Genomic DNA, 11,048 nt, shown 5'->3' with positions numbered 1-11,048 from the left:
ACACTCGGTCCAGAGGGCAGCCTAATGAGCCGCCGGGTGCGAGTGGCCGACGTGGGTCTCGGGACCTTGGGCTTGCAATTTCGGCAACGTCCCCGCACTGACGAAGCCAGGTGGAGGTGAAGAACTGAGTATCCTCCAACCAAGCCTCCGTCTGGGAGAGTCCTTGGCTCCGTGACACACGTTACCACTCCGTAGGGCCCGGGCCGGAAGTGACACCGGGCGGCCCCGGAAGCCCCTGGGAGTGGCTGCGGAGAGCGGCAGCGCCATGGCGGCGGCTGCTGTGTCGGAGGCCTGGCCGGAGCTGGAGCTGGCCGAGCGGGAGCGGCGGCGGGAGCTGCTGCTGACCGGGCCGGGACTGGAGGAGCGGGTGCGGGCGGCGGGTGGGCGATTGCCCCCGCGGCTCTTCACGCTGCCGCTGCTGCACTACCTGGAGGTGAGCGGCTGTGGGAGCCTGCGCGAGCCGGGGCCGGGTCTGGCGCAGGGCCTCCCGCAGCTGCACAGCCTCGTGCTCAGGCGCAACGCGCTGGGTCCCGGCCTGAGCCCCGAGCTCGGGCCGCTGCCCACCCTGCGTGTGCTGGACCTGTCGGGTAACGCGCTGGAGGCGCTGCCGCCGGGCCAGGGCCTGGGCCCCGCCGAGCCGCCGGGCCTCCCGCAGCTGCAGAGCCTCAACCTCAGCGGCAACCGGCTACGCGAGCTGCCCGCCGACCTGGCGCGGTGCGCCCCGCGCCTGCAGAGCCTCAACCTCACCGGCAACTGCCTGGACGCCTTCCCCGACGCGCTTTTCCAACCCGGCGCGCTGCCCTTGCTCAGCGAACTGACTGCCGCTGACAACCGCCTCCGAGAGCTCAGCCCCGACATCGCCCACCTGGCCTCGCTCAAGGTCAGCGGGGCTGCGCGGGCGGGCGGGATCGGGGCTTGGAGTAACCACGGAGCGAGAAGCCCAGGGCGCTCAGTCGTCCTTGGTGACGCCCTACAAGGCCAGGAAATTCCAGCCCGGCCGGACAGCCAACTTCTGTGTCATCACCTCTGAAAGCCTGCCCCCTCCCCACGCACTCCCCCCAGACCAAGATGCGCGGGGTGTCGACTGAACCCCCGCCACCTGTGTTCACAACAGGACTTGAGCACATCCACTTGCTGGTCTGTTATTGTTAGCAGCCTAGAACTGAGGCCCTAGGCTCCTTTTTCGTGTCTCCACTGGGTCTCTCCAGCAGGGGGCGCTGTCTTTCCGTGGCTACTCAGAGCTCCAGGAACTGCCTTCCTAAGGCTTAGACCTGGAGCTGACCCTAGGTCCAGATTTAAGAAGCGGAATCTCAGAAAGTATGTTTCTTTGGGAGCCACTGTGTGGCGCTGCAGGATAATGCACTGGACCGCAAAGTCAGTTTGAACTGCAAGGTTGGTGGTTCAAAGTCACCTGGCCACTCTTTAGAAACCCTTTACACTTGTACAGGGTGGTGAGCTCTGGTGTGGCGCTGTAGGATAAGCCCTGGACTACTAGCCTATTGATATTTCATGCCCACCTGTTGCTCTTTGAAAACGCTGTACAGGGTTGCTATGAGTCGGAACCAATTCAGCAGCACATAGCAGCAACAAAATCAATGCCTTGGGGAAGCTTCTTGTCCTCAACAGCCAGTGCTAACTCCCAAGATCTTGTTGCTGTGAAAACCCTGACTGACCGTTTTTCCCACCCCAGCCCCTTGGATCAGGAAGCTGAAGAGGTAGCTGCCCCATTGCTCTCCTGTTAACTCCCAGGGTAACTCCCAACCAGTAAACATGACTTCACTTTCTGGCCTGGGACTTACTCAGCAGCATTTATCTCTCTGATCGAGAAATAACTCAGATAACACGTGTCATTTGCGTGTGTTCTTTCTCTGGGCAGAACTGTCAGGGTGTTAGCAAGCCAAGACTGAGGTGGTACCGGCACATCGTTTCCAATTGCATTTTTATATTGCTGTTTTTCAGACCCATGCTCCTGTCCTGCAGGAGCTGAGGAAGGGTTAATATAAAGCATGCAGTTACTACCAACTATATTATAAGAGGGGCCAGGTGGGCAAACCCCACCTTTATCACTAAATTCCTAGCAAAGATCAGCATGAATCCAGTTCCCAATTGGCCGTGAATGCAGGCTTTATCTTCTGGCATTTCCCCTCATCATCAGGAATTACATAGCAATTCCTCTCTCTGATCCTGACCTTCAGTACAGTTAGAGCAGATCTTCATCCCTGGGTATCCTGGACAGGGTCAGAACGCCCTGGCCACCAAAAGCTAGGTCACCAAGAAACAGTCAGTTCTGACTCATAGCAACCCTGTATAGGGTTTCCAAGGAGCAACTGGTGGGTTTGAACAACCGATCTTACGGTGAGCAGTCCAGTGTTACAGTGCCATACTAGGACCCTACTAATTCTTTCTTGTTGTTAAGTGCAGTCGGGTCAGTTCCAACTCAGCACCTCTGGAGTCCTGGTGTGGTGCTGTGGGTTAATGTGTCAGACTGCAAAGCCATTTGAACTGCAAGGTTGGTGGTTCAAGCTCACCAGCTACTCCTTGGAAACCCTATACAGAGTATTTATTGTCAGAACCAACTCAATGGCACTTAACAACAGCAACATAGGGTTTCTGAGGAGTGGCTTGGTGCATTTGAACCACCAACCGTGTGGTTTAAGCCAATCTCGTGGTCGAGTGCTTCCCCTACAGCGCCACCAATACTTACAGCTGCCTATTTATAACCAGTCAAGGTCTGAGAGAGTTTCTGCCCTGGGGACGCCATTGTCCCCAAGGATGTACTTCTTCATCTGCCCTGCTTGGATATTCTCACTGAACCAGGAGCCCCAAAGAAAGCTGTCCAAGATTTAGGGTCTCCTAGTTACTTGGGACATCAGTGAATATTCCTGATTGTGTCAGACCTCCTCCCTGAAATCCCCCAGGTCTAGAACTTGTGTAGCCTCTGCTTGCCTGGCTGTTTTGGGAAACAAGGCATCTTGATTGCTTTGGTGTTTCTCAGAAATGAAAATCAAACCAAACAACTCTTTGTCCCACAGGTAGGCAGGACATTTGTCCCCATAACTTCTGCAGTGGGCCCAGACAGTACAGGGTCGCAGAAAAACCACCCCATCCAAGATTGCTCCTCTTCTGCCAAGAGGTGTGCCCACTTGCGTTGTCCTTGGTGGCCCCCAGAGTGGGGTTATAGTGTCAGCATAGCCCTGGTGTGGAGTTCTTACAGGTTTGATAGTCAAGGCCCATGAAAAGAGTCCACCTTGATTGGGAAGTCTTGTTTCCCCCTTTTCTCAATTGCTGCCCTACACTGCGGGGTTCATTCAGGTGCCTGGGCCATCTCTCTCTGGGGCTGAGATTGCTCCTCCCAAGAGGAAATGGTGTGTCTCAGGTTGGTCAGCCCCACAAAATCAAGTTCCTTCCCGGGTAGCAGAGAGCAGTATTTCCCAAGCGAAAGTGACTTTTCCAGAACACAGTTTGTGTTTGCACTTAGAATACAGACAAGTGTGTGTGCTGCCTGTGCAAAGAATGTGTTAGTCTCACATACAAAACGGCATGACTTCCTAATTCCGTGTGCACGGTGTGCGTATCATATGCCTGAGCAAGTTAGATACAAAACGGTAACAGTCAATGGGAACGTTGAAGCTAGAAGATGGCGCTGTGCTAGAGCCAGGCCAGGTGCCAAGAGACCACTGCATGCTTAAGGAACTGATCCCCCAACTGAGCGGACTTGGCAGGGATGCAGGGAGGGCATTCATTGGCACCTCCAGTGTCCTCAGTCTATCCCACTGCCGTTGAGTCCTGTATTCAGAGGGGAAAAGGTCAGCTGTGATTAAGGTCCACATTGGTGTTTGGCTCCCTCCAGCCCCTGGAGGAGGCTCTCACTCCTACTTCCTCTGGTGCTCCCATATTTCCAGCAGGTCCGGCTCAGCTGTGAACTCTGTGTGTATCTTAGATTGGCCCCTGCCTGAGTCCTAGAGGAGGACTTCTCCCCTGCTCATTTTATTTAGTCAGAGCCCCTTCTGAAGCGTGCCCTTCCATCTGACCCTGAGCTCACGGATGCTCTGTCCGTTCTCAAGCCTGGGACACCCTATTTCTCATGCAGGGGCTCTCCCTGCCTCTGGGCTGACTGCTGTTGGATCCAGAGAATTCCCGTCATTTCCTTTTTTGTCTTATTCCTAATTTGGGGTCATAAGAGCCCCTGTCCCTTTGCCCACCACTGAGGCTCAGCCCATCTGTGATTAGGGAGCCTTGGTTGACCAAGCAGGCCACCTGGGAGCACCTGCCTTGGGTGGGTGGCCTCTAACTAGCAGGCTGGGCCAGGTCATCACCTCTCCTAACACTGGAGTCCTTGGCGTCAAGCTGTCCCAGGAGCACTCCCTCTGACCTTTCCTTCCAGATGCCAACTCTTTGAGCACAGGCACACACCACCCAGCTCAGCAGGCCCGAGGCTTTCCGATGACTGGGCCCCACCTATGGTGCCCCGTGGTGGAGAGCGGAGGGCAGGTGACTGGAAGAGGCTGGTCCTCCCCAGACATGGCTCTCATGCCTTGGCTTGTCCCTCCTGCATCAGGACTGAGCTCCTGCATCAGGACTGAGCTGTGCTTTCACTGCACTTGTTACCACCAAGAAGAGTAGGGTGTTGGCCCGAGAAAAGAACGTTCCTAGGGATTATTGGCAAGGAATCATCCATCTTCCAACCAGGGGGAGAACATGGAGTGTTGGACCCAGCAGTGCCATAACTGTGGAAGGAGTCCGCCTCAGTGTCCCAGAGTCTGACCCATCAAATTCGTCCCCTACCCCTGCCCAGGCTCTGGGAAGCTGCCCCCAAAGTCAGTAAAGCAGCTCCGTTTTCCAGGATGCTGGTTCACTGTTCCCATGAGCCACGGGGAGACTGTTTTTAAAGGAAGTTTGCTCTTTTTCAGGCACAATATGTGAGAACACTTTCTGTATTCTTGCTGCTACTGTTGGGAAGTGCCCTCCAGTCGGTGCCGACTGTGGCCCTGTGTAGGGTTTCCTAGGAGCAGCTGGTGTTTTTGAACTGCCAATCTTGTGTGTGGTTCACAGTGCAGTGCTAATCCTACAGCGCCACACCAGGAGTCCCATTTTATTGCGGGGGACTTTGAATCTCAGTATCATGAGATTTTTGCTGTGTGCCTTCATTTTAGCTCATTTAATTAAAGTCACATTGCACCATTTTATGGGGAACCTGTTTCTCCACTTAAAGAACCATTCACTTGGTTCTGAAATGCATTCACGTCTCTTAAGCAGACCTTATTGCCTCTTTCCCCCTAGCCTAAGGATCGGTTGGAATTTTTGCCATTGGGAAGCTTGTAATTGAGCAAGCAAGAAGAGTAAAATGTTTGACCAGGAGAAATTTCAGTGACACTTGTTGATAACAAATCATTGCTGAAAGAACCCTGATGGCACAGCAGTGAAGCGCTCAGCTGCTAAGTGAAGGCTTGGCACGTTGGACTCACACAGCATCAGAGCAAGGGGCTGGAGATGTGCTCCTCTAAAGATGGTTGTTACTGTGTGCCCTCGAGTCCTTTCCAATTCATAGCAGCATACATCTGGCCCACAGGCTTTCGTCGCTGTAATCTCTCTGAGAGCAGACAGCCAGGTCTTTCTGCCCAAGTGTGGCTGGTTGGTGTGCATTGCTGACCTGTCAGTGAGCAACTGAATGTTGGCCGTTGAGTCACCAGAACTCCTTCCCATAAGATGACCACCTAGAAATCCCCATGGGGCCATTCTACTCTGTCACATGGGGTCACTGTGAATCCGAAGCAGACTTGGCCGTACCTGCTAACCGCTTCCCATTAGCACATGCATCTCAGGGCTAGTCATGTCATCAGTGGGCAGAAGGCTGGTGATGAGGCTCTGGGGGTGGGGGAGCACATCGCAAAGTAGAAAGCCAGGTAGCTTGTTGCTGCAGCTGGGGGCATCGTATAGCAGATGAAAGTCTGGGAGCTCTCGCTGCGTTCCCTGTTCTTTGGCATCTCTTCCCAAAGCCCAGGGTCTGATTGGTCCCCACTGTCTCTTCCCAGACGCTGGACCTCTCCAACAACCAGCTGAGCGAGATCCCAGCAACACTGGCCGACTGCCCGAAGCTCAAGGAGATCCACTTTGAGGGGAACAAGCTGAGGGACAAGCGCCTGGAGAAGATGGTACACGGCTGCCAGACCAAGTCCATCTTGGAGTACCTGCGTGTCGGCGGCCGGGGCTGCGGGAAGGGCCGGCCAAAGGCTGAGGGTGCTGACAAGGAGGAGAGCAGAAAGAAGAAGAGGGAGAAGAAGCACAAGAGGGAGGGTGGTGACGGGGAGGAGAGGGAACTGGAGGCCACGCACAGGCTGCTGCTCAGGGTCCTGCACGTCTCCGAGAACCCAGCGCCCCTGACGGTGAGAGTGCACCCTGAGGTCAGGGACGTGCGGCCCTTCCTCGTGGGCGCCGTCGTGCGGGGCATGGACCTGCATGCTGGGAACTCGCTCAAGCGCTTCCTCACTGCCCAGGTAGGGCCCAAAACTTGGGTCTGCAACTGGGTTGGGGGCACGGTGGATGAGGATGAAGTGGGGGAGGTGTCAATGAGAGCAGGAACCCGGCGGTGATGTTCCCACACCATGCTGCGTGAGCTCTCAGGCCGGGAGAGGAGCTGCCGGAATTGGTGTGTGCTTCAGAAATCAAGAATACTAATTTGTTGCCGAGTATCTACACAGCAAGGAGCTCTGGTAGTGTAGTGGTTATGAATCGGGCTGCGAGCCTCAAGGTCAGCAGTTCGAAACTACCAGCTGTTCCATGGGAGAAAGATGAGGCTTTCTGCTTCGGTAAAGATTTACAGCCTCAGAAACTCTGTGCAGGATCGCTATGAGTCGGAACCGACTCCATAGTGTTTAACAACAACAACAAATCTACACAGCAAAGCATACTCCAGCCTAACAGTTTGTACGTGTGACCTTCAGTGACAGGTGGCATTCTCTGAGTTGTGCAGCCATTCTTGCTCTTGTTTTCTGAGCTGTTCTTCCTGTTCACATGAACTCACTGTCCCCTAAGGGTCCCCCATAGACAATTCTTTAAAAAACAGTGCTCAAGGCAGACATTTTTCACTAGTTACGCTTGCTTTTAAGACGACTTCAGGGCACGTTGTTAGTTTAAGGTTTAAAGATGAGCCCAGGGTCATAATTTCAGAGCTTCCTCAGCCTGCGTGGCTCCAGTAAGGAATGTCCCGCTGCTGAGAGCCCTCCAGAGCCCTGCGGTGGTTCATGTTGCCTCTTGTCCGGGTCTGGAGAGCAGCCTCTTATGTGAGACCCAGCATTACTGAAGAGAAAGTCGGTCTGCCTGACTTTCGTGATACTTGGGCAGCTTTCTGGTTTCTGTAAAAAGTTGCACATTTTTTGACCCATCATACAGTATTGCAGCCATCAGTACCGGGATGGGAGGGGTGCTCTGCTGCTGACTCAGAGACTGGGAGGTTTGACTCCACACAGAGGCCATGGGAGATCGACTTCCCAAAAACCAGCCATTGAAAACCCTGTGGAGCACAGTTCTACTCTGACACACATGTTTTTAAGTGCTGTTGAGCCGGTTCTGACCCATAGTGACCCTGTATAAGGTTTCCTAGGAGCAGCTGGTGAACTTGAACCACCGACCTTGCAATTCACACTGACTTTGCAGTCCAGCGCAGTAACCCACGGCACCAAACCAGGATTCTACCACACACATGGTGGCCCTGAATTGGGTTCAGTTTCACAGCAGTTTTTTCCCCCTAAATCACCAGTTTGCTTGCCTGATAGTTCTGACGTGGATGGATTGGTTTAAAGGGTTCTGGCTTAAGAAATTTCCTGATTAGGTCTCTGTGAAGTCTGCCTTCAACTAGCCTTTTAAAAACGTGCCCTCAGGTGGGAACGTTTGTTACAGGAGGGAAAAACCTGGGTGCGGCCCTCAGGTGGCCAGTGAAGCTGTGAAAGGGGTGCTTCATTCCCTCTGGACGCCCTTCTCCATGAGGGTAGGGATGAGCAGGCAGGTTTGGCAGGCCGGCGTTTAAAGCTTCAAGATCAGTGCTTTGGACGAAAAGCATGCTGGGATGGTTTTTCATTTTTAAATCATTCTTTTGTTAATTCAGTTACCAGTCTTAGCTCATGATCCGTTCGTTGAAATTTCAAATATTGTGTTTTAGAATTAGAGAAATGAGAAATGGTGCTGATGGACAGATATAGTAGTTTTCCCAAACAAGTCCACGGAATAAGTACTTGGTTAGTGAGGCAAAGGAGGGAGCCCCAGGAAGAGCCATTGGTGGAGGTGAGCGGTGAGGCTCTGGGCAATGAGGGACAGGCAAGGAGGAGGCAGGGTCCCTTGAGTATGCAGATTGGACCCAAGGCTGTGCGACACCTCTCTGCCTCTGGGTATGCTGGGATTCGCTGATGTTCTGGCTTTGTGTTCTAGACGAAACTCCACGAGGACCTTTGTGAGAAGAGGACAGCAGCAACCATCGCCACCCACGACCTCAAGGCCATCCGGGGGCCTCTGCTATACGGAGCCCAGCCACCGCAGGACCTCAAGGTGCCCCGCACTGCACCTTCCTTGTCTGGGAGTTTAGGCTTTACCATACGAAATTTTCTAAGAACAGCAAATGTAGATATTTCCTCCGATAATGGTGGCATTTAGAGCATGTGACAGTAACCTGCCACCACTTACAATGCATTCACATGAGTAAACACAGCCAGGCTTAGGGTTACCTGGGGAAGCAGTGGCGTCACTGTTTGGATACGTACTACTCGGCGGCCCCTTTTCACTGGCCTTCATCTTTATCAGGAGATTTTAGTCTAGTTGCAGAGTCCCTTGGTGTGGGGTTTGCCTTCACATGAGTTTTTTTTTGGAAGTTCTACTGAACTTGTCAGGGTTCTGGGGTCCCTGGGGTGGTAGATAACCCCAGGGGCCCTTGGCTCCCTGCAGGTGTGCATAAACTCAGGTGTGTGTTAGCTGGTTTCAGGTTAAACTTGGTTTCAAAAGTACTTGAGTGTTTGGCATCCCAGTCCCCAAAAGTGACTCCTGGAGGCACCCCGAGTGCCAGCCTCTTATAAGGTGGCCCATTAGGGACTGCCGTCTTTCCTGGGGACCTTTCTTACCCTGGAGATGGTGGAGGAGAGCAGGGAATGAGCCCACAACGCTGGTTACCGCTGTCTTCCTGACGAAGGGCTGTCTTCATAAAGGCTGACTGCAGTTTCCTACCGATAGATCATCCCCCTGGGCCGGCGAGAGGTCAAGGCCAAGGACCTGATGCGGCAACTGCAGCTAGAGGCTGAGGAGCAGAGGAAGCAGAAGAAGAGACAGAACGTTTCAGGCTTGCACAGGTCAACCAGCCTCGGCCACATGTGGCCCTCCGAATCCTCAGGGTGGGGGTAAGGGGTAGCTGGCCTCGCCACTGTCAGGAAAGAGGGCGACCACAGCCTGTGGTCTTCATTTTAACCCACTTGTGCTATTGAGCGAACTCAAAGTGAGCAGAAATTGAAACCATCTTCCTGCGACTATGGAAAAAGGAAAACTGAGAAATCGCTCTGAACTTGGACAGCGCTACCTCTTGGGGTGTTTTTTAATAACTCTTCATCTGGTCTGTGCCCTCTCCACATAGATACCTTCACTTGCTGGACGGAAAAGACAACTACCCATGCCTCGTGGACGCGGATGGCGATGTCATCTCCTTCCCGCCCATCACCAACAGCGAGAAGACGAAGGTATGACAAGGGGTGCCTGAGAGGAAGTGTAATGAGAAGGGGATAGTCTGTAGTCATCAGGGCATCGGATTTCCGGGCCCAGATGGCGATGCCCCGAGGATGCTCACGGGTGTTTCCTGGAGGAAGGTGGTGGTCCTGGCTTGTGTAAGACCACTGGAGAGGGTTTTCTTCAGAGTAAATGTTGCTGTTCTCTTGGCCTGTTCAATTTACCCTTTCCTCAAACCTTTCTGATTTTGCTTGTTTGTTGAAGATTAAAAAAACAACGTCTGACTTGTTTCTGGAAGTCACAAGTGCTGTTAGCCTGCAGATCTGTAAAGACATCATGGACGCTCTCATCCTGGTGAGTAAGGCCGGCACAGATGGAGCCAGGGGACTCCGCCTGCTGGCCTGGCCCGCCCTCTTCACAATACATTGGAATCTCTCGATTCTAAGGACCTTTTTTCATTGGCAGAAAATGGCAGAACTCAACAAATACACTTTAGAAAATAAAGAGGAAGAATCGCTCTCGGATACTGAAGTTGATAGCGTTTCTGGACAATTACCAGATCCCCAGGCTAACCCAAGTGCTGGAGAGGATGGGACCTCCCCGCTGGTGGTAGAGCAGGTCCGAGTGGTGGATCTGGACGGGAGCCTGAAGGTGGTGTATCCTTCCAAGACGGACCTGGACATAAGTGCTGCACACATCACGGTCATCCGCTGAACAACCAGGCCCGACCCGGCGCCGGCAGCAACTCCTCAGAGATTTTTGCTGTCTGTTTGGCTAATTTTGAGGAGGTTTATATGTTAAGATTTTAAGTTATTCGTGACATTTTCACCTCCGTGTTTTTTTAAGCTATGTTTGCCCTCGGCTCAGTCTTTGAGATGGTCTGTTGTCACTTGTTCTGTATTGTCTGTCACACACCTCAGCTGTTATGCCTTTATGATGCCAAAATGCCAAAGTCACGGCTGCCATGTTTTCCACCCAGTTGTCCTATACATATGAAGTGGTGAGAATGAATGCTGGGAAATCCTGTAGACACATGGATGTGCCCTGCTGACAGGGGACACATAGCTCAGGCTGGTGCAGTGCCTCACCAGGACTGGGAGGTCTAAGGACCCAGGGCCATGTCTCTTGAGGCACACCTGTCTTCAACTTCCTGCATCAGTCAGGCAGCTCCAAAACTGTGAATGACGTTTCCCAGCTTGCAGTAAACCGCAAGGTTTTTATTTGTAAAAAAGGAATTAAGGACACTGTGAGCTTAGGCCTGGCAGTCGGGTTTCCTGCAATGTCAGAATATGTGGGTGAGCTTGGGGGATCCCTAGAGGTGTGCCGTGTGGTTCCCTCAGTGCGAAAGCAGT

General features: G+C 53.2%; 1 protein-coding gene across 1 annotated transcript; it reads left to right on the top strand.

The window, feature by feature from the left end:
• The first annotated feature begins 265 nt into the window (after positions 1–265).
• Positions 266–10,410, top strand: LRRC47 (leucine rich repeat containing 47). The gene is made up of 7 exons (XM_006871743.1): positions 266–880; positions 6,033–6,494; positions 8,422–8,538; positions 9,214–9,329; positions 9,608–9,710; positions 9,961–10,050; positions 10,162–10,410. Exons 1-7 carry the CDS (start codon positions 266–268, stop codon positions 10,408–10,410), a joined length of 1,752 nt encoding a protein of 583 aa, XP_006871805.1.
• The last annotated feature ends 638 nt before the right edge of the window (positions 10,411–11,048 follow it).

The sequence above is a fragment of the Chrysochloris asiatica genome, unplaced genomic scaffold (genome assembly GCF_000296735.1).
Source record: "Chrysochloris asiatica unplaced genomic scaffold, ChrAsi1.0 scaffold00173, whole genome shotgun sequence".
Classification (NCBI taxonomy): Eukaryota; Metazoa; Chordata; class Mammalia; order Afrosoricida; family Chrysochloridae; genus Chrysochloris; species Chrysochloris asiatica.
This window is presented reverse-complemented; position numbering and strand designations above follow the sequence as displayed.